Here is a 24016-nt window from a genome sequence, read left to right as displayed (position 1 = left end):
CAAGTTTGGAACTCTCTTTGTTATTGGTCTATTAATTTATTTACTGCCTGGGAATGTCACCAGTGAAGCTGAAACTCCACTCATGCAAAAACCTTCTGATTAGATGGTCCTGTGTAGATTGCATTTTCAACCAGCAACTATTAGGAAGTAGCCTAACTGTAACCATGTCTCCATCCAACCATTTCATGCGGATTAATTACCTGATGTATGAAAAAGTCACGACAGGCCTAATGGAAACATGAAATGCCGGTACAATTTTATAAATGCTGACAGACAATTTTTTCGATCGACATGGTGGGAACTTTCTGTGTCGGTAAAATGATTTATGCTGGAAATGGCGGTGGAAATTCCTTTATGTACAAATATTGATATAATAACCATCAAATCGAAGTAAACTTGGAGTCACGCGATGATATGTTGTGTGGTCCTCCCACTATACGACTCAGGAAAGCTTGCACTTTATTAGGCTACAGATAAAGCTCCCGAATGGCGCAGCGGTCTAAGGCACTACATCTCTGTGCTAAAGGTGTCACTACAGACCCTGGTTCGATTCCAGGCTGAATCACAACCGGCTGTGATTGGGAGTCCCATAGTCCAATAGGGCGACACACAATTGGCCCAGCGTCAGTCTGGGTTTGGCCGGGGTAGGCCATCATTGTAAATAAGAATTTGTTCTTAATTGACTTGCTTAGTTAAATAAAAATAAATAAATTAAATAAGGATGAATAAGTTATGATTAACTTCACAGGGTGGTGAATGTGCAAGGTGATGAGCTTTATGCTTCTTTACAATAAATATCAAGGGTCATATTCTTGTGACATGATGATCGATGCTGGGCTGTCGTTTGACAAATACAAATAATATCACTCTTATAATAATAATCTCATAATGTAGGTAGCCTACCTGCACTGTATGTGCGAGCTGTTGGCTAGAGTGCATGGGCCAAGACCATAGTGGACACATTTGCAATATAAAGAAACCGTTTTTGTGACAAAACCATCAGTAAAGTTGAAAATACGATGGAAACCCATTTAACTTGTATTTTTAATTCGGTACATGTGAATTTAACAGCAACATTTATTTTTATGTGCACAGCCTTTTATCCGCAAAAAGTCAGTTTGAGAGAAACACATTTCTGGTGGGAAAACGCTTATATTGTTTTATGCAGATCTGTCTCAAATTGTTTGGAAACCTAGCTACTGATCAAATCTTTTTTACTGCTAATATATATTTTTACAATATTAGTTTCATTAGCTGTTGTACAATATGACACAAAATGTGGGAAAACAACATTTTGAGTGCACTGGGCCTTTATAACAAACCTACAAATCCATCTAACACAGACAGCGCCTTTCAGTACCAAATATCGATCCTGAGTAATCTCGCTTGTCGTTCATGTAAAATATGCGCCTGCACAAAAAATATCGCCTAGGCTGGAGACTTCGCGCGCATTAACATTTTCTTCGAAATATATTAGCAAATAAAATATCTGTGGACTGTAAATGTTATACACATTTCCTAAAACAAATAACCATAGATATATTATTTTAATATCATTATTTTTAATGCATTGTACAAACATATACAGTCAGGCAATATGAAGATAGTCTACATTTGTGCATCACTTTACGATCGCCGTCCGTTTGCATTGAGGGGTCCTACATGTGCATGGTTTGGAAACAGAAGAGAAAAATATTGTGAATAGTTCAAATAATTAGGAAAATAGCGATACAAATTTGAAACTACCGCTCGATTTGCACATCAAGGTAACGTTATGTGTTTTTGTGCTGATATATTCTCCAGAACAAGCTTGCTACTTTATTGTAGAAAAGCGAAACATCATCAACCGCAACGCAGCCTGTCCGTTGGTTATTGCCATTCATTCCCTATATAACTGCTATCTGCTAACTAGCTAGCGATTCCACCAAAACATAGCTAGCTAGCTAAGAGATTACTGTAGCTACTAAATATCTGTATTACAAAGTTGCACATTTCAGGCCATTTTAAAGTGAACCATTGTCTTTGAGGTGTGAGTTTGATGGGTTTCTTTTCATGATTTTCTCAACATACTCGCCAATGCATGCAGTATCTAGCTAACGTGTGTGTGTGTGTGTGTGTGTGTGTGTGTGTGTGTGTGTGTGTGTGTACCTGAAACGTTATACATGAACATCTGAACCAGTAACACAGCTAACTAATTGCAGAATTAGAGTAGACAACATTCATTGGTTTGTAGAGGGTACTCTTTGCAGAAGGCTAAATCGTGTGTGAGATGCAATTTTAATGCTAATCCATTATGTTTTCCTTATACCCAGTCCTTTCACAATGGAGACGGATCTGTATGACGAGTTTGGGAACTACATTGGTCCAGAACTAGACTCTGACGAGGATGATGATCTGGAGGCAGACGACAGAGATGCGGATGAGGTTTGTTTACTGAAATCAACAGACAGCGTAGACGTTAATGCACATTACAACGCATTCTAACAAAAATGAAGTAGGTGTGTTTATAATGTCTGGTCATTTCATGACATGCTTGTGTCCCTCTCTGCTTTGTGAAGGCTGATGAGGATGAGGATGATGAGCCGGCTGATGCTGATGAAGATGTCCCAGGAATGGAGGTAGTTCTGCACGAGGATAAGAAATACTATCCTACAGCAGAGGAAGTGTACGGGCCGGAGGTGGAAACTTTAGTCCAGGAAGAGGACGCACAGCCCCTCACAGGTCAGACACCACACACATAAACACAGTTTCACTAATACACACTCGAGCACATAGATGCATTAATTCAGATATGATAGAATTAAACGTATTCCCATTTTCTCTCCATCCCCATCAGAACCCATCATCAAGCCTGTAAGGAACAAGCAGTTCACTCTGATGGAACAGGAGCTACCTTCCACTGTTTATGACATGGAGTAAGTAATTGACCGTTCACAAGTTTGACTGTTGTAAACTAGACCTGCGTCTGCCTGTCTCTGTCTATACTCACAAAAGATCAATGTTTAACCCCTACCTCTCCTCTTCTGCAGGTTCCTGGCTGACCTAATGGACAGTCCCGAGCTGATCCGTAATGTCACCCTGTGTGGCCACCTGCACCACGGCAAGGTCAAACACTCAGCCATTGACCTGCTTTAGAGCCAGACCTGGCTAAATCATGGATGTTAGTAGCTATACTGTTGGCATTATTGTGATTTAATGGATTTGTTTATTGTCTATAGACATGTTTCGTGGACTGCCTGATTGAACAGACACACCCAGAGATCAGGAAGAGAGATGACATGGATGTGAGTTTACGCTTCAGCTTGACTAAACTGCCCCAAACTTGCTGCTCACCTTTCATCCTAATTTGGAGAAATCCTATAACTACAGAGGCTGCAGCCTACATACTTGAATCATTGGCCACTTTAATAAATGGAACACTAGTCACTTTAAATAATGTCACTTTAATAATGTTTACATATCTTGCATTACTCATCTCATATGTATATACTGTATTCTATACTATCTTCTGAATCTGTCTGTCGCTCAGACATTGCCCGTCCATATATTTATATATTCTTAATTCCATTCCTTTACTTAGATTTGTGTGTATTAGGTATTTGTTGTGAAATTGTTAGATATTACTTGTAAGATATTGCTTCACTGTCGGAACTAGAAGCACAAGCATTTCGCTACACCCGCATAACATCTGCTAAACACGTGTGTGTGTGTGTGTGTGTGTGTGTGTGTGTGTGACAAATAACATTTGTTTTGATTTGAATCTGAAATGCTCTGTGTATACTGTAAATCAGCCATTAATTCACTGCATTTTTCCTTGGTATTTCAGCTCCGTTACACAGATATCCTCTTCACTGAGCAGGAGGTAAGTTTTTATTGTATTCAGAGCTATGACAAGTTCTTACAGAATTGTTTATCTCCCATATAAGTGCATTGTGCTGACTCCTATTTGGTTGCCTCCACAGCGAGGGGTTGGTATCAAGAGCACCCCCGTCACAATGGTTCTTCCAGACTCCAGAGGCAAATCCTTCCTCTTCAACATCATGGACACACCAGGTATGCAAATCAACATCAAATCCAATGTTATTGGTCACATACACATATTTAGCAGATGTTATTGCGGGTGTAGCGAAGTGCTTGTGTTCCTAGGAAACGTAGGGGAGAGTTAAAAGAGTAATCAAGGGCGGTTGATTGGTATAATTTACCGCCTCACTGTGTGTGATGTTCGGTCGGCTGCTTTAGAAAGGCAGAGCGGGACCTCATACCCTTTGTCACCCCTGCAGGCCACGTCAACTTTTCGGATGAGGTGACATCAGGCATCCGACTCTCCGACGGCATCGTGCTTTTCATCGACGCAGCAGAAGGAGTGGGTGCTCTTACTTTTTCTTTTTTAGCTCGAATCCCCACTCACCTCGGTGCATCTCTATCTTGTGTCTCACTTCTCTTATCAGACTTTGCTTGGGTGTTTGGCCTAAAGACGCAGGCTTTTGTGTTTCCACCTCTGAGGCCTGGCCCCAGAAAGTAAAATGTACCATTCCTCCCCTAACCCAGGCCTCTGTCCCTCTGTGTCTAGGTGATGTTGAACACAGAGCGTCTGATCAAGCACGCCGTCCAGGAGCGTCTGGCCATCACCATCTGCATCAACAAGGTGGACCGCCTCATCGTGGAGCTCAAGCTGCCCCCTACAGACGCCTACTACAAACTACGCCACATAGTGGACGAGGTCAACGCCATGCTCAGGTACTGACATGGGGAGGGCCTGGTAACCATGGCTACGAGGCTGACACTGAGGGGTGTGGAGGAAAGGAAATATCGACGGATTTCAGATGAGATTACTACGAGTAGCAAGCAGAGCACAGAGCATTTGTAAAGAAGATTGCATTGCAGAGTGAAACCAGGAATGTGAAAACTACTAACATTGAGATTAGCCTGTTGTTGTGTAGTGTCCAGTGTGTGTCATTGACTGTGGCTCCACTCTCCCCTTTCCCTCAGCACCTACTCTACAGACGAGAACCTGGTGGTGTCTCCTCTCCTGGGGAACGTGTGTTTTGCCAGCTCTCAGTACTGTGTTTGCTTCACCCTGGGCTCCTTCGCCAAGATCTACTCCGACACCTACGGTGAGACGACCCTCATTGTAAATAAGAATTTGTTTTTAACTGACTTGCCTAGTTATATAAAGGTTACACACACACACACTACACTGACCAAACAATTATTTTGTTGGCGTTTACGTATGTCCCCATTACCAGTAAAACATAATCAAAACCTATTTCTTTCACTTACTTGAACAAGAGAACAACAAGTGGCAACCTAGCTAATACTTCCTCACAAGGATTCCTAAATCATTGCTAAGAATAATGAAAATGACTGCAGTTTCTACTGGTCATTGTTTTCAGGCTGGTTGTATTGGTGCTAGCTAGGTACCAAGCTAAAGCTAGCTACCCCAGAAGTTGCGGTAGAACAAATGATGCTTTATTACCAACGCTCTATTGTAAACACATCGTTCATGGCCGGTGTTTGCTTGTTTGCAAACTTTTTTTGTACAGCTTTGACAGTGCTTACTTTATCTTTTTTGAAACGCAAAGACCCAAACGGCGTTCCATAGTATGCATGTCGTGACGCTAATAGCAGTATTCCTGTGTAACTCCGATAGGGCAACATCTGAAAAATAGCGCACGTGGTAGTGTGTACCGGTGCTCGACTAGTCGGTGCAAGCCAACATCACCCACGACAGAGAACGGTTGATTGTCAAGGGTAATGAATTCCATTGTGGGCTAGGTTAGGAATGCTGTGTTGCAAGTGTAGCACAACATTTTATGTGGCGTCATTACGTTATGTACCTACGTTATATACAGTTGAAGTCTGAAGTTTACATACACTTAGGTTGGAGTCATTAAAACTTGTTTTTCAACCACTCCACAAATTTCTTGTTAACAAACTATAGTTTTGGCAAGTCGGTTAGGACATCTACTTTATGCATGACACAAGTCATTTTTCCAACAATTGCTTACAGACAGTTTATTTCACTTATAATTCACTGTATCACAATTCCAGTGGGTCAGAAGTTTACAAACAGTAAGTTGACTGTGGCTTTAAACAGCTTTGAAAATTCCAGAAAGTTATGTCATGGCTTTAGAAGCTTCTGATAGGCTAATTGACATCATTTGAGTCAATTGGAGGTGTACCTGTTGATGTATTTCAAGGCCTACCTTCAAACTCAGTTCCTCATTGCTTGACATCATGGGAAAATCAAAAGAAATCAGCCAAGACCTCAGAAAAATAATTGTACACCTCCACAAGTCTGGTTTATCCTTGGGATAAATTCCAAATGCCTGAATGTACCTTGTTCATCTTTACAAACAATAGTACGCGAGTATAAACACCATGGGACCACGCAGCCGTCATACCACTCAGGAAGGAGACGCGTTCTGTCTCCTAGAGATGAACGTACTTTGGTACGAAAAGTGCAGATCAGTCCCAGAACAACAGCAAAGAACCTTGTGAAGATGCTGGAGGAAACGGGAACAAAAGTATCTATATCCACAGTAAACGAGGCCTATATCGACATAACCTGAAAGGCTGCTCAGCAAGGAAGTAGCCACTGCTCCAAAACCGCCATAAAAAAGCCAGACTACGGTTTGCAACTGCACACGGGGACAAAGATCGTACTTTTTGGAGAAATGTCCTCTGGTCAGATGAAACAAAAATAGATCTGTTTGGCCATAATGACCATTGTTATGTTTTGGAGGGAAAAGGGGGACGCTTGCAAGCTGAAACACACCATCCCAACCATGAAGCACAGGGGTGGCAGCGTCATGTTGTGGGGGTGCTTTGCTGCAGGAGGGACTTGTACACTTCACAAAATAGATGGCATCACAAGGAAGAAAAATTATGTGGATATATTGAAGCAACATCTCAAGACATCGGTCAGGAAGTTAAAGCTTGGTTGCAAATGGGTCTTTCAAATGGACAATGACCCCAAGCATACTTCCAAAGTTGTGGCAAAATGGCCTAAGGACAAGGTCAAAGTATTGGAGTGGCCATCACAATGCCCTGACCTCAATCCCATAGAAAATTTGTGGGCAGAACTGAAAAAGTGTGTGCGAGCAAGGAGGCCTACAAACCTGACACAGTTACACCAGTTCTGTCAGGAGGAATGGGCCAGACTTCACCCAACTTATTGTGAGAAGCGTGTGGAAGGCTACCCGAAACGTTTGACCCAAGTGAAACAATTTAAAGGCAATGCTACCAAATACTAATTGAGTGTATGTAAACTTCTGACCCACTGGCAATGGGATGATAGAAATTAAAGCTGAAAGAAATCATTCTCTCTACTATTATTCTGACATTTCACATTCTTAAAATAAAGTGGTAATCCTAACTGACCTAAGACAGGTAATTTTTACTAGGATTAAATGTCAGAAATTGTGAAAAACGGAGTTTAAATGTATTTGGCTAAGGTGTATGTTAACTTCCGACTTCAACTGTAGGTATGCACGGCAGCTTTGACACTGTTTTTTAACATCGGCGTTAAACTAGACATCAGGCCGATACCGATGTTGGCATTTTTAGCTAATATTGTCCAATTCCGATATGTTCACCGATATATTGTGCATCCCTAGTTTTAACCCTACGAGTAACTGTTAAAAATGAACTGTTGTTTACCCTTCTCTCTGGTGTTGCAGGTGACATCAACTACACAGAGTTTGCCAAGAGGCTGTGGGGAGACATTTATTTCAACCCCAAAACGTAAGTGGTTTTCATTTAGGGTCATTTAGACTTTTTGTCTGTAATGCACGATGATAACCCAGTTTTTTTTCTTCTCTCCTCAGGCGCAGGTTCACTAAGAAAGCCCCCACCAGTAACTCCCAGCGTAGCTTTGTGGAGTTTGTGTTGGAGCCTCTGTACAAGATCCTATCTCAGGTAAGACTCCTCTAACGCAATCATCTCCTAGAAAACAAATCTTATACGCTACATGCTAGGGTTGCGAAGGGTCGGAAACTTTCCAGGAAATTTCCGGAAATTTTCCATGGTTAATTTCAGCAAAAAAGCTCATTTACATAACAGTGCATCTTTTTTTGTGGGATACACATAAGGCAATTCTAGATCTTGTGGCATATTTTTGGTTCACCTATCCCCAAGTCAATGGAATTGCAACCCTCTGCATGTGCAGTGCATTCTTCCATCACATGTACAGTGCATTCTTCCATCACATGTACAGTGCAGTCTTCCATCACATGTACAGTGCAGTCTTCCATCACATGTAGAGCTGATTCTCAAGATCTTGCACACAAATGAGATGCTATTGAGCCCACACTACTACACTGTCTGAGCCAAGGACTACATGCTTTCTGGTAAGTTTTGATTACAATACTGGGTGGGGTGAATGTATTTTATATCACATACATGATTTTTTTTGTTAACAAGAAAATAGTAGCCTACAGCAAAGTGTGTTTAAATCATTTCTAACTTGATAACAATTTCTGCTAGTTAGTTATTGCGACCGTGTGGGTGCTAACTAAGGAGTGTTAATTCACCTTACATGTTTCCATACATGTTTCATTGTAAAACATGTATCTTACAGAGTTGTTTAATCTAACTGCTTAACTATTTATCTGTACATGGAATTGTGCGTGTGTGTGTACATATATAAAAAATAAAAAAAATTCTCATCTTTACAGGAAATGCCACTGGCATTATCTAATGTGTGGAGTCATTTCCCTGCAGCTAATGTAGAAGGAAAAGCTGTGTACATTTGCAAATACTGTGCCAAATCATATGTGAAGAATGTAACACAGATGCAGAATCATCTGGCCAAGTGCATAAAGTTCACTCAGCGCTCACAAGTAACCTCTGACAAAAGTACCTCTATTCGAGGTGAAAATGATGAATCAGACACCTTATCGATAGCAACAGCTCATGGTCCTCCTGGAATCAGAAGTTTTTTTGACTCAATGGAGGAATGTAGTCAGAGAAATGCTGATTAATGTCTTGCTCGAACTGTGTATGCAACTGGTTCACCTCTGATGCTCACAGGCAATGTGTATTGAAAGAGATTTCTGAATGTTCTTTGCCCAGCATACACCCCTCCAACCAGACATGCTTTATCGACTCATTTGCTGGATGCAGAGTTCAACAGAGTTGGTCTGAAGTGGAGGAGTCCTACCCTTACATCACACCCATTGGCTGTGCTGCTCATGCATGGAATCTGCTCCTCAAGGACATCATGGCACTGAAAACAATGGTTATACTCTACAAGTGAGCCAAGGAAATGGTTAGGTATGTGAATGGTCATCAAGTTATAGCAGCAATCTACCTCACCAAGCAAAGTGAGAAGAATAAGAGCACTACATTGAAGCTGCCCAGCAACATCCGTTGGGATGGTGTTGTCATCATGTTTGACAGTCTCCTGAAGGGGAAGGAGTCTCTCCGAGAAATGGCTATATCACAGTTGGCCGATATGAACACCCCCATCAAGAGGATCCTCCTGGATGATGTATTTTGAAAGAGCAGCCTGAAACTCCTGAAACCTGTAGCAGTAGCCATTGCACAGATTGAGGGAGACAATGCCATCCTGTCTGATGTTCAGACTCTGCTTGCAGATGTAAGATAATAAATACGTACTGCCCTGCCCACTTCACTTTTGCTCCAAGCAGAGGAAACTGCAGTTCTGAAATGCATCAGTAAGCATGAAGACTTCTGCCTGAAGCCCATACACGCCACAGTGTACATATTGGACCCCAAGTATGCTGGCAAGAGCATCCTGTCTGGTGCAGAGATCAACAAGGCCTAAGGTGTCCTCACTACCGTGTCTCGCCACCTTGGCCTGGATGAGGGCAAGGTTCTTGGCAGTCTGGCGAAGTACACTTCCAAGCAAGGGCTTTGGGATGGAGATGCAATATGGCAGTCGTGCCAACAGATCTCATCAGCCACCTGGTGGAAGGGACTTTGTGGATCTGAGGCACTTTCCCCTGTTGCCTCCATCATCCTCTAAATCCCACCAACATCAGCCGCCTCAGAGCGCAACTGGTCCTTGTTTGGGTTCATTTTTACAGATGTATGTTGAAAACGTTTTTGGGAGATGCGATGGATCATTCAATATTCTCTTTTGTTGTTCAGTGAAATCATTCCATGTGAAGAGCCAACTCATTTAACTAAAGTTCAATTCATAACTCAATTGTTTGTTTTATTTTTATTGGAAGGATTTAATCATTTGAAATTATGTCTACTTACATAAACATTTTACCTTATCATATCTGTCTCAATATGATGTGGTAAATATATCCAATGCAAGAAACCATCTACATTTAAATGGTATTAATATTAATTTGCATATATTTCTGTTAATTCCCGCGGAAAGTTTCCACCTCCTGAATTTTCCCCAAAATGTGCAACCCTACTACATGCACAGATGATTTCTTTAGTGTAGACATGTCTGTTCCCTCAAACACTATCCCTGTGAGTCCAAAAAAGAAAAAGGGATTGCGTCTCCCATAAAAGACCGCAACAGTTTTTTTCAGTTCACGGTGCTCTTATTTAAAAGCTGACGCATTGCGACCTTAATCGGTCTTTGTCACAGAAAGGAAGCTTTGAGAAAGGCCGAGCGAAACGCGTCAACTTATGAAATCAATTGGAGCGCCATGAATTGAAAAGTGTTGTTGCGGCTATTCATGGGAGATGCCGCCACATTTTCTGGATTGGACTACATGACTTTACCCAGATGACTACCCCATTCCATAGAAGTCTTTTAAGTAGTGCTAGCATGTCTCAGAAGTAAACTTCCCCCTTCTCTCTCTTTCCCTCCTCTCTCCCTCCCAGGTGGTGGGTGACTGTGACACATCTCTGCCTCGGGTGCTGGATGAGCTGGGCATCCACCTGGTCAAAGAGGAGCTGAAGCTCAACATCAGGCCTCTACTCAGGCTGGTCTGTAAGCGCTTCTTTGGAGAGTTCACTGGTACGCCCGCCGCCCCCGCTTCCTCTCTGACCTCTACTGCCTCCTCATATACCACTCAGTAACTATATCTCATGTTTAATCTTACTCACAGAGGTCATTTACAGTTGAGCTATGTTTATCTTATTTAGCAAGGCCTAATTCTATTGTACGCATTCTCATTAAAGGCTCTTAGTGTACGTTTGCGTACACGATGACTCACTGTACGTGGTTACCGCTGACCCTTTGTGTGCTCTGGCCAGTGTATCTGCCTACAGCCTTGGATAATCAGTGGTATAATTGCACACAATGTTATGTTTCTGGTGAGTGTGACAAGCATATTATTGTGATGCCGAGCGTGACCCCCCTCCTGCAGGCTTTGTAGACATGTGCGTGCAGCACATCCCCTCACCACAGGGGGGCGCCAAGAACAAGATAGAGCACAGCTACACTGGAGGACTGGACTCAGACCTGGGGGAGGCCATGGCAGAATGCGACCCTGATGTGAGTGTGACGGAGTGGGGAAACACAGGCCCTGGGGGTGAGAAGAGGCGAGAGACGGATGGTAGTTGGTTTCTAGTAGGGGGAATCTGTTTTCAGTGTTAATCAATAGCCTCATTGCAACTGGAATCGCAATTAAGCAAGCGGGTGATTTGGAATTGACTGGGAGTGAAGTGAGTTGTTAAAAAAAATCGATCACAAACATTCCAAATGCCCTTCAGAGATCCTCTAGCCAATAATGGAGAGACTTGAGATGTAACAAATGGTTGCTTTTGAATTCTGTTAGATAAACTTGTTAAAGTTATTAACCTTTTCTATTTCCTTTTACCCTCTTACCTCTCTCCCTGTATCCCTTATTTATTGCTCGTTCTCTTTCCCCTCTTCCCACCAGGGTCCTCTGATGTGCCACACCACTAAGATGTACAGTACTGAGGACGGGGTGCAGTTCCATGCGTTCGGCCGGGTGCTGAGCGGTACCATCCAGGCGGGCCAGCCAGTCAAGGTGCTGGGAGAGAACTACACTCTGGAGGACGAGGAGGACTCTCAGGTCTGCACGGTGGGACGTCTGTGGATCAACGTCGCCAGGTAATGACAGTCATTGTTAATGTGCCACCTCGCGGACACATCACTTGGCCTGCGTCCCAAATGGCACACTCTTCCGTACATGGTGCCCGAATTAGGACGAGAGCTTTATGGGCCCTGGTCAAAAGTAATGCGCGATATAGGGAATAGGGGGCCATTTTGGGCGAGGAATGTGTGTGTTCATTATAACAAGTTGACGGTTATGTGTTCGTTAGTCTAACCCCTCTGTGTTTCCTCCCTAGTCTCTGGTCCTCAATATAATAATGATCATCATGATTTGGTGGGTGCTCATGTAACCGATGTGAAATGGCTAGCTAGTTAGCGGGGTGCGCACTAATAGCGTTTCAATCGGTGACGTCACTCGCTCTTAGACCTTGAAGTAGTTGTTCCCCTTGCTGTGCAAGGGCCGCGGCTTTTGTGGAGCGATGGGTAACGATGCTTCGTGGGTGTCAGTTGTTGATGTGTGCAGAGGGTCCCTGGTTCTCGCCCAGGTAGGGGCGAGGAGAGGGACGGAAGCTATACTGTTACACTTATTTGTCCTATTTCACATGTACAAGTGTGTATTATACACAATGTTTTTTTGCGTATCCCAAGTTGTCTGTCATTTACCCCAGGAGTTGTAGCTCAAACCCCTTCACGTTCTAAACCAGGTACCAGATAGAGGTGAACCGTGTCCCTGCTGGCAACTGGGTTCTCATTGAGGGCTGTGACCAGCCCATCGTCAAGACGGCCACCATCACCGAGCCCAGAGGGAACGAGGAAGCCCAGATCTTCCGGCCGCTCAAGTTCAACACGGCGTCTGTCATCAAGATCGCTGTGGAGCCAGTCAACCCGTCAGAGCTGCCCAAGATGTTGGACGGACTGCGGAAGGTCAATAAGAGCTACCCCTCCCTCACCACCAAGGTGGAGGAGTCAGGGGAACATGTTATCCTGGGTACTGGGGAGCTCTACCTGGACTGTGTCATGCACGACCTGCGGAAGATGTACTCTGAGATCGACATCAAGGTCAGTTCTCGCTCTCTCACGTCTCTTCACCCAATTGGAACAACAAACTAATCTTCCTGTATCGGAATTGTAACGTCTTAAACAAAATACTCTTCATATCTAGTGTTATTCCTTTTCCAGTGCTGAATGTCTCCCTCTTTCTCCCAGGTGGCTGACCCCGTGGTGACCTTCTGTGAGACGGTAGTGGAGACGTCGTCTCTTAAGTGCTTTGCCGAGACGCCGAACAAGAAGTACGCATTTACCATCATCTCCCAACCTTTTATTTAACTAGGCAACTCAGTTAAGAACAAATTCTTATTTACAACGACGGCCTAGGAACAGTGGGTCAACTGCCTTGTTCAGGGGCAGAACGACAGATTTTTACCTTGTCGGCTCGGGGATTCGATCTAGCAACCTTTCGGTTACTGGCCCAACGCTCTAACCACTAGGCTACCTGCCGCCCCTGTGTGATTGACGGTTGTGTGTTTTGATTGACAGGAATAAGATCACCATGATTGCCGAGCCTCTGGAGAAGGGCCTGGCTGAGGACATAGAGAACGAGGTGGTGCAGATCACATGGAACAGGTACGGGACACACCTGCACACCACCTATTCATACATACCTGCTGTATCCTTCTACCTGTCCACATGTCAGTGTCTCAACCCAAACAGACCTCTGCCATCACAGATCACCTGTCTTGACCATACCTTGAGGCCTATCCTCCTATCCGCAGCTGTCGCCCTGTGTGTGTGTGTGTGTGTGTGTGTGTGTGTGTGTGTGTGTGTGTGTGTGTGTGTGTGTGTGTGTGTGTGTGTGTGTGTGTGTGTGTGTGTGTGTGTGTGTGTGTGTGTGTGTGTGTGATTGGAAGTGTACAGTGTCCGGCCCGCTGTGTGCTGCTCATCTGTGAACCCATCTAGGCCTGGCATTGCCAACGTGGGCCACGGTGCCAAGGCAGTGACACACTTTAACTTGACATCCCATGAAACAAACTCTGTCCCCTCTGTTCCTCTTCCTGTCACACACATCCCCACGGACACCACTCACTAATCCATCCTGTTGTTTAATCCATGGTTCCAGGAAGAAGCTGGGAGAGTTTTTCCAGACCAAGTATGACTGGGATCTGCTGGCTGCCAGGTCTATCTGGGCCTTTGGGCCCGACACCACCGGGCCTAACATCCTGGTAGATGACACCCTGCCTTCTGAGGTGAGAACAGGGCTCTGGGGCTGGGCTAGGGGTGGTGGTCTTGGGGTCAGGGTGGGCTGAGGTGATTTGGGCAGGCTAGGGCTCTGGGGTCAAGCTGGGCTACTTTGGGGTCAGCCTGCCTGTCTCTAGGCCTAACTGTAAACAGACTGTGTGAATTGTGAGTGCGTTGTTGGAGTGATTTAGGATGACTGCTGTCTAGCAGATGTGTGAAAATGCATCGATGGATGTGTCAGTGGGTTTGGCCCTCTGTCAGCACTGGTGTGATCATGGGGGCATTGACCCATTGAGTGGCCTGTCATCGGGCGCAATAACGTCGGTCTTGGGTTAGTGTTATGCCACCTGGAAGACAAGGAAATATTATGATCAATGAGAACAATCAATCTCTCCATATTGATCTTTGATTATGACACTGTTGGGTGTAATGAAGACAATGTTGTGTGCACTTGTGTTCAGACGTGTGTAGCTTTGCACGAGGCATATGTCTCCAGGTAGTTGACGGTGTGTTGTTGTGTGCAGGTGGACAAGGCTCTGCTGGGCTCGGTTAAGGACAGCATCATCCAGGGCTTCCAGTGGGGCACCAGGGAGGGGCCTCTGTGTGACGAACGTGAGTGTCTTGCCGCTCTTTATCACTCACTCACACACGCAGTCACCTAACCTCTGTACATCCCCTCCCTAGCTATCAGAAACGTGAAGTTTAAGATCCTGGATGCGGTCATAGCGCAGGAGCCTCTACACAGAGGAGGAGGACAGGTCATCCCCACAGCCAGGAGAGTGGTGTACTCTGCCTTCCTCATGGTGAGATCGTCTCTCTCTCTCCCTCCCTCACCCTCTCCTTTCTTCCGACTTGCTCTTGTTTGTATTGAGTGTGATAGCTTCCCTCTTTCCAGGATGTCTCCTATTTTCTCTTTTCTTTTTTTGGTTTCTTGCATCCCTCCATCATTGCCCGCCTCTCGGACTTCTCTCCTCTCTGACTTTCTCTCCGCTGTTCTTTCCTCCCCTGCCCTCTGTCTTCTCTGGCTCTCCCTCCTGCCCTCCTCTCCTCTGGTTCTCCTAATGGCTGTCCCAGTTACTGTCCCTCTCCTGTCCCTCCCAGGCCACCCCCAGGTTGATGGAGCCCTACTACTTCGTCGAGGTCCAGGCCCCAGCTGACTGTGTGTCTGCCGTGTACACAGTACTGGCCAGACGGAGGTGAGCCCCGCAAACCACTAAATAACGATGTCTCCTCTGTACCATCCCAATTACCCCACCCATAACTTCTCGACTGATCTTTTTAAACCTTCACCTGGAAAGTTGAACGTGGAAATATTGTGGTGATTGCTCAAATGTGGTGGTTTTGTTATTTTCGTTGTTACAATTCTATCTGCTGTGTTTTTGTGTTGCGCTACAGAGGTCATGTGACCCAGGACGCCCCCATCCCCGGGTCTCCCCTCTACACCATCAAGGCCTTCATCCCAGCCATCGACTCGTTTGGCTTCGAGACTGACCTGAGAACACACACACAGGGACAGGCCTTCTCCCTGTCCGTCTTCCACCACTGGCAGGTAGGATCAAACGGCCGGACACACACACACACACGTGCCCTCTTTCTTTATGCCCACCAGCTGTGTTAATGTACACACACTCAGACAGAATGATGCCAGAGTCATGAACCTCGTGCTCATGCCTGCCACTCTGAGTAAATTGGTTTGGATGCTGACTAGAAGGGTGTTGAGTCAGCAGCTATTGTGTTCGCTACAGTTGTCTCTGTCTTTCCCCCCTGTGTCGTGTGTCTCTCTCTTCTCCTCTTTGGCTGTGTCAGGAAAAATGTATTTGCTCCCGTCGCCCTCATTTGCCCCAGCCTGCTTCTAGTCTCTCCTCTGGTCTCTCCTCTAGTCTCTCCTCTTCTGTAAAGTGAAACGCAGGCTATTCCTCTCCGTAGCGTGATCATCACCTCCTCCCAGTGTGTGGAGAAACAGTGTGGTGTGATGCGTTTAGCGGCCCTGCTCCATCTGTTCGTTGGGCTGCAGACGCTCCATTGATTTTTTTTTTTCTCCTCCCGTTCAATCTTTTCCCCCGCAGGCCTGGGGTTTTGTTACAGCACAGTCCTAGGATTTGTCCCAAATGGCTCCCTATTTAGGCTAGTGCACTAATATTGACCAGGGTCCATAGGGCTAAATAGGGAATATGGTGCCATTTTGGGATTGGAACGCAGCCCCACACGGAGGAGGGAGTGAGAGATTGCAGAGTTGGCGAAACAGCCCCTTGCCTGGTTTGGGGCCAAGAGATTCACCCCCCCCCCCCCCCCCCCCCCCTTGTTCTGCCTCCAACAAGCATGTAATATTTACCCATCAAAATGGGATTGAGGTGCCGGTGAAGATGATAGGTTTAAGTGATCATTTTAAAACGCCATTCTACTCAGAACTAGATGTGCTAACGTTGCGGCGATGAGGAGTGTGACGGACATCCCCCTGACTCAGCGACGTGGAGAACGCCAGCTGACTAGCAGAGAACGAATCACGTATTTGAGTGGTGAAAGGTTTAGTGGTGGTGACTCTTATAGGAGGCCTCTGCTCAGGCTTCAGCTTCTGTACATCTAGTCAGTGTGTGGATCATGTGTAGCCGTAGACTAGATGGGGAGTTTTTCAAACGGACCATATTGTCCTTTGCACTCATTCCCCTTTTTTCTTTTCAACCCTCTCATGATCCCTGTTTCTACTCTCTCCTCTTCCCCCAGATTGTCCCTGGTGACCCCCTGGACAAGAGCATTGTGATCAGGCCGCTGGAGCCCCAGCCTGCCCCTCACCTGGCCAGAGAGTTCATGATCAAGACCCGCCGGCGCAAGGTACGTACGTTTACTTCCCACCCCCCCCTCACCATGTCTTTGAGGGAAGGTGTGTCTTAAGTATGTATTATTGCCTATTGACTCTGCACATCACGACCATGTGACTGACTGACTCCCTGCTTTCCATGCAGGGTCTGAGTGAGGATGTGAGCATCAGCAAGTTCTTCGACGACCCTATGTTGTTGGAGCTGGCCAAGCAGGACGTGGTGCTCAACTACCCCATGTGAGGCGTCTGGAGACGGGGAGACAACGACCGGAGTGCTACCCTCCTCCACCAGCACCACAACCAACATCACCACACTGTATGGGGCTATAAACCCCACTGAGGTGGGTGGACATTGTCACAGAGGGGAAGCGGAGTCTGCCAGTTTCGTTTCCTGCTTTCATATTGGTGATTTATGTGGACTTTGTTAACCAGGTGAGGTCACTTACCCTCATCAATGACTTAAGTGAATCAATGAAGCACTGATATGGAACCCGACAGACCCTGCAATCAATCTCCTGTTAAGACTTTGGCCACCCGTGCTCTCCTTGTAGGAGGGACTGTTATTATGATAGGACTGCATCTACAGTTGTAGGGGCTGGCGGGATAGCAACATCTCCGACACCTCTCGTCATCAGCGCAATGAATAATACTGCTGAGGTGTTTCCCCTCTCATCAATGTCTTGTTTATTTTTTGACATGTATAAATTCCCCAAATGTTTTGTAGATGTAAAGATGACTTGAAAGCAGGCTTGATTGTTTTTTTTATTATTATTATGAAATTAGATATCTTGCGTCTGTTTTGAGTAAAAAATAAATATGCTTGTGAGATCTGTTTTGTTTGAATCCATAGGTAACTTTATTTTCTTCACTTCCTTCCAGGTGTTTAATTTGGTTCACATTGAGGGCCCTTTTCTGAAGTTACTGTATATACGGCATGACCTTGATGTGTTATTGCACTGTATGCATATGGGGGGTGGTGTACAGTGCGCAGCGCCATGTTGGAGCACAGGCGTCCGTGTGAGTGATTGGCATGTCTGTTTTGGGGGGCTGTGTGGACTGTGACTGATGGGCAGGCCTCTGGATGGGGATAGGCAGCCACGGAAGATAGATGGCAAGACCAGGGTCACATGCACACCAAGTGTGCTGCCCTGTGCTGGAGCACAAAGCCTCAGTCTTTCTGTGATTCCTCACATTCTAAGACAATCTCCTTTCCTCCTTTATTGGAGGAGAAGGTCCAAGGTCCCTCCCCTAGTACCACCTTCTCCAATGGGTTTTGAGAAGGAGACGAGGAAAGATGAATTGAGAAAGAGCCACCGGGAAACGTAGCAAGGGGGGAGAAAGAAGGTAAAAGAAATGGACAGACTTGTGGTTCTATTCCTAACTGAGCCGCTCTCTTGGTGCCCTGATGATAAATGTAAGAGTAAGTAAGTCAAAGTTTCCCAAAGCTTTTTCCACTGACCCAACTAAAGTCTGAGTGCACAAGGAATTGGCTCCAAGATACAACATTTGGCAAAGACTCATGACATATTTGCATAATAGCTTAAATATAACCACTATATGAGTGTTAGGAAGCAGGGCTTGATTCAGTACACTTGACTAATAATGGATTATTCCCTTGACTTGATGACTTGGTGTATGGTTAACTCTGGCGGTCACACCTAGAGAGCTCTGACATCTCTGCTGTATGCCCATCACGATTACTAGAATGGACGCAGGGTGGGGGGGGGACTGGACCTGGAGGGTTAAAAAAGTTCTCGAGCAGCTTTGACATTTTGACTGAATGTCAATCGTGAGAACTCTGTGGGTGGGGTTTTCATTCGCAGAGACATCGGTACATTAAGATATGGAATGTTCCAGCAGGTTATTAGAAGTCCAATGCAGCTATTTTTATCTAGATATCAAATAATTTCCGGGTGATGATTAAGTGATTGTCTTCAATTAAAATGGTAAAAAAATAAGCAAATAGCTTCTTAACGAAGAGTAATTTCTCAAGCAAGAGTTTTGTTAGGACTGTCTGGGAGGGGAACATTTTAAACCTGCTGTTATTGGCAGAGAGGTTTGGAACCCTCTTACTTATTGACCTATTAACTCATGTCACCAGGCAGGTCAAAATTGCATCCCACCAAAACAGGCTGACAATCCAGCTGTTCTTTTCAAACCTCTTCTTGCACTAAAAGGGCATCATAATTTTCACAATATTATTCAAAAGTCGTAGTGTGAAATAGATAAACACAAGGAAATCACGTTTTTGACTGCACTGGGCCTTTAAATGCAACGTTTTATGACTTTACGTTTTGTATCTTGTACATGTTTATGGTCCGATGTCATCAGTGTTGTCAGTGTCAAACACAGCATTTACAAGAGTCTCAGTTTGTTGCTAATTAACCAAGTCCCCTACCCTCTTTCGATGGCGTCTGTTGTGACATTGCATATGATAATTTTCACTCTCCCACACTGCTGGTGTGTACTGTACAGTGTGTGAATGTGTCTTTTAACCCTCTGCAGTGGTCCTATCTCTCTCCCAACCCCGTGCTGGCTGGAGTGAGTTGTGATCATGCATGGCCCTGGGCAGTGGGACGGATGGCAGCGGTTCCTGCCGGTCTGAATGCACGTCCCCTGAGCGCTCTCTGCAATCTGTGGACTGCTGCTAAATATAGACGAGAGACGCTAGAGACTGCTCTCTGCTATGGCCTGGCTGAGGGCACCCTCCCCAGCAAGGCCTTCCCTTCCCTCTCTTCTCTCATCTGTCTCTTTTCATCCTCCTTTTCATCTGCTCGATTTCCCCCCCTCTTTTCATCTCCTCGCTCTCTGTTTATCTTCTACACCTCTGGTTCTGTCATCTGCTTCCCTCTCATTTCAGTCTCACCGCTCCTCTACATCACAAGCAGTCACATCCACCCCCTCAGCAGAAAACATATTCATGTCTACTGTGATAAGAAATGTAATAATATATCATTATTTACATTAGTTTGTTAGTGCCACCAACCACATTACCCATAGACTGAGCAGAGACTGGTGGCTAAATGCTAAATATATGTCTCCCTTTTATCAGCAGATGACTAGAGAGTGGTAGACAGTAGGTGGCTTGATGACAGGGCTGTATGTATACGTAGAGGTTATTTCCTAATCCTTTAATGGGGAGGAGGGTTTGTGGCTGCCCTGACCTCCCCTCCATCCTTCCCTCCCTGAATAGTCACATGTCCTAGAGACACAGGGGGGCGCCATTGCCGCCTGGCTGGCCGGTCCGTGACAAGTGTTGGTCCGGCAAGGTCGGAACACTGAACGAACAAAGGGAAAGAGAAAAAACGCATGACTGTGTGACTCCCTCACCCCTAGGGCACCTGAAGGACCCAAAACACTGAATCATCATCCTCTGATGATGAGAGATCACAGGATCTGTGGAGGTCAGGCCACACTGCAGAACACAAGCAGCTAGGCAGGGAGAGTCGGGCTGGGGATGGCTGCACAGACACATGCCTGCCAGAAAGAGCGAGACAGACGGGGTGGAGTACATTAGAACCACATTGAAGAATTAGGCCTCGAACTTAACTAGCCTGGTTTCAATTAGCCATGTGTTCCCTGGCATGAGGCTTCACACAAAGGCAGATCAAAACCAGACCCCATGTCATTTTCTTTTATTTTAACTTTATTTAACTAGGCAAGTCAGTTGAGAACAAATTCGTATTTACAATGATGGCCTAGGAACAGTGGGTTAACTGCATTGTTCAGGGGCAGAACGATATATTTCTCAGTACTGAGCAGTTAGTTAGGGAATGGCATGGATGGATGGAGTGGCTATGTTCCTTTCCAGTATGGAGCAGGAGTGAGAATGTTAACGTTCTTTCCAGTGAATCAAGAATGGAAGATTTGACTCCATGGGATCATGATATGGAAGGGACTCTTTTGGAACTTGGGGCACTGTTGGCTGGTGGTGGAGACTGTCAATTACAGTGAGGGGAAAAAAGTATTTGATCCCCTGCTGATTTTGTACGTTTGCCCACTGACAAAGAAATTATCAGTCTATAATTTTAATGATAGGTTTATTTGAACAGTGAGAGACAGAATAACAACAAAAAAATCCAGAAAAACGCATGTCAAAAATGTTATAAATTTATTTGCATTTTAATGAGGGAAATAAGTATGTGAACCCCTCTCAATCAGAAAGCTTTCTGGCTCCAAGGTGTCTTTTATACAGGTAACGAGCTGAGATTAGGAGCACACTCTTAAAGGGAGTGCTCCTAATCTCAGCTTGTTACCTGTATAAAAGACACCTGTCCATAGATGCAATCAATCAATTAGATTCCAAACTCTCCACCATGGCCAAGACCAAAGAGCTCTCCAAGGATGTCAGGGACAAGATTGTAGACCTACACACGGCTGGAATGGGCTACAAGACCATCGCCAAGCAGCTTGGTGAGAAGGTGACAACAGTTGGTGCGATTATTCGCAAATGGAAGAAACACAAAAGAACTGTCAATCTCCCTCGGCCTGGGGCTCCATGCAAGATCTCACCTCGTGGAGTTGCAATGATCATGAGAACGGGGAGGAATCAGCCCAGAACTACACGGGAGGATCTTGTCAATGATCTCAAGTTAGCTGGGACCATAGTCACCAAGAAAACAATTGGTAACACACTACGCCGTGAAGGACTGAAATCCTACAGCGCCCGCAAGGTCCCCCTGCTCAAGAAAGCACATATACATGCCCGTCTGAAGTTTGCCAATGACCATCTGAATGATTCAGATGACAACTGGGTGAAGGTGTTGTGGTCAGATGAGACCAAAATGGAGCTCTTTGGCATCAACTCAACTCGCCGGGTTTGGAGGAGGAGGAATGCTGCCTATGACCCCAAGAACACTATCCCCACTGTCAAACATGGAAGTGGAATCATTATGCTTTGGGGGTGTTTTTCTGCTAAGGGGACAGGACAACTTCACCGCATCAAAGGGACGGGGCCATGTACCGTCAAATCTTGGGTGAGAACATCCTTCCCTCAGCCAGGGCATTGAAAATGGGTCGTGGATGGGTATTCCAGTATGACAATGACCCAAAACACACGGCCAAGGAAACAAAGGAGTGGCTCAAGAAGAAGCACTTTAAGGTCCTGGAGTGGCCTAGCCAGTCTCCAGACCTTAATCCCATAGAAAATCTGTGGAGGGAGCTGAAGGTTCAAGTTGCCAAACGTCAGCCTCGAAACCTTAATGACTTGGAGAAGATCTGCAAAGAGGAGTGGGACAAAATCCCTCCTGAGATGTGTGCAAACCTGGTGGCCAACTACAAGAAACGTCTGACCTCTGATTGCCAACAAGGGTTTTGCCACCAAGTATTAAGTCATGTTTTTCAGACGGGTCAAATACTTATTTCCCTCATTAAAATGCAAATCATTTTTAACATTTTTGACATGCGTTTTTCAGGATTTTTTGTTGTTGTCATTCTGTCTCTCACTGTTCAAAAAAACCTACCATTAAAATTATGGATTGATCATTTCTTTGTCAGTGGGCAAACGTACAAAATCAGCAGGGGATCAAATACTTTTTTCCCTCACTGTACACTGCATTATGGGTCATCCAACCGAGTGAAGTCAAAGTTGTATTGGGATCCCAACTTTCCTCTCTCCTCAGGCTCTTGGTGTTGAGCAACTGAACAGAAAGAACGAGTGTAAACCTGGCATCAGCCTCTTCTCTGGGCGCCCTCACAGGCAGAGCCCAGACCCAACCAATCCTGTCAAGCCTGTCCTGATTTGACAGGAGAGAGAAGAGGCGCTATCACTATGGAGAGAGGATGAGGGACTGCCACTGGTCACAGCGGGAACCCGGTTCCGTTGTCACTCTCCATTTCATTGCCCCAAGGTTATGTCTAAAAGGACCTACATTGTTCTACCGTTGGAACTTTCCGTGTCTCTTCACGCGCTTCTCTGTGATGGAAGAAGTAGAAAACGGGTTGTCAGCGCAACAGCTCCTTTCATAAGAAACGTAAATCTTACATCAGGCATTTTTAGGGTAAGTACAGTCAATTCGATTTTGAATTGGCCATTGAGGAAATGTCAACATTCTATGGGCTTGTGAGTTAATAGGGAATTAGATAGGGATTAGGTTACTCTAACATACATTTTAAAAGTTCATTTGGAGAAGAAATAGCCTACAAAATTAGTCACAATCACAATATTTGCACATTTAATTCTGCAGACAGTTCAAGGTAAGGTAACTAACTTTTACACAACCTAATTTGTTCCATTGAAATGTTCCATCCCCTAGATATAGCTCATATTTAAATAGTTGTTTGCTAATGGAAAGGAATTGGCTCTTCAACGTGCGGTGATGTTTATGATGAGTTGTGTCACCAAAATCCAAACGTGTAACCTGACGGGCACGCGCACTGTCAAAGATGCGCAACATCCCACTGTTCTTTCGCATCACATCGACATCATTGCGCTTCTGACAGAAAATCGAGCTGTCACTCTCCGGTGTCCATCGTATTTTCAACCAAAACGTGTCAGCTCGAAGTCTAGCCAGCGACTATGCCACGCCACATGGTAAACAAACGCTCGCCTGCCGTAATAAATACGAGAGGAGAAGTCACTGCCAGATTGAGGTGGATTAGACCAGTTGAAAACACTTGCGCAAGACATCAACTCTCTGGTTTTCCGACGATGAAGCGACCAAAGAAGGAACAATAAGATGTGAGCGATTCATGGCTTTGTTAGAAATGTTGAATTGTGGCAACCCAATTCAGCGACTGACATGAACAAAAGAATTTGCCAGAGAAGCTCATGCCACTGTTCCATATGCAAAGAAGCCTTTAGACCCGACAAGTGGCGCATGTAGCCTACTAGAGCGTTGGGCCAGTAACCGAAAGGTTGCTGGATCGAATCCACGAGCTGACAAGGTAAAAAATCTGTCGTTCTGCCCCTGAGCAAGGCAGTTAACCCCACTGTTCCCCGAGCGTGGAAGACGTGGATGTCGATTAAGAAAATCCCCCGCACCTCTCTGATTCAGAGGGGTTGGGTTAAA

At 45.2% G+C, this 24016-nt stretch overlaps 1 protein-coding gene across 1 annotated transcript; it reads left to right on the top strand.

The window, feature by feature from the left end:
- Positions 1-1630: 1630 nt before the first annotated feature.
- Positions 1631-17838, top strand: LOC115171073 (116 kDa U5 small nuclear ribonucleoprotein component). The gene is made up of 26 exons (XM_029727565.1): positions 1631-1766; positions 2313-2424; positions 2559-2721; positions 2837-2915; positions 3030-3105; positions 3219-3284; positions 3827-3862; positions 3963-4053; positions 4281-4363; positions 4571-4737; positions 4990-5114; positions 7683-7746; positions 7830-7920; positions 10816-10951; positions 11304-11431; positions 11820-12013; positions 12661-13015; positions 13163-13245; positions 13493-13579; positions 14073-14199; positions 14716-14803; positions 14876-14994; positions 15293-15387; positions 15587-15740; positions 16913-17020; positions 17152-17838. The coding sequence occupies exons 2-26, from the start codon at positions 2323-2325 to the stop codon at positions 17245-17247; spliced, it is 2913 nt and encodes a 970-aa protein (XP_029583425.1). The 5' UTR covers positions 1631-1766; positions 2313-2322; the 3' UTR covers positions 17248-17838.
- Positions 17839-24016: the final 6178 nt, after the last annotated feature.

Source organism: Salmo trutta, chromosome 32 (genome assembly GCF_901001165.1).
Source record: "Salmo trutta chromosome 32, fSalTru1.1, whole genome shotgun sequence".
NCBI lineage: Eukaryota > Metazoa > Chordata > Actinopteri > Salmoniformes > Salmonidae > Salmo > Salmo trutta.
Note: the sequence above shows the minus strand (reverse complement) of the source record. Positions and strands in the feature narration are given on the sequence as shown.

Coding starts and splice junctions, on each gene's coding strand:
- LOC115171073 (XM_029727565.1), top strand. CDS start 2,323: ATGGAGACGGATCTGTATGACGAGTTTGGGAACTACATTGGTCCAGAA. Junction 2,722..2,836: donor GGACGCACAGCCCCTCACAG/GTCAGACACCAC, acceptor CATCCCCATCAG/AACCCATCATCAAGCCTGTA. Junction 15,741..16,912: donor CCGTCTTCCACCACTGGCAG/GTAGGATCAAAC, acceptor CTCTTCCCCCAG/ATTGTCCCTGGTGACCCCCT.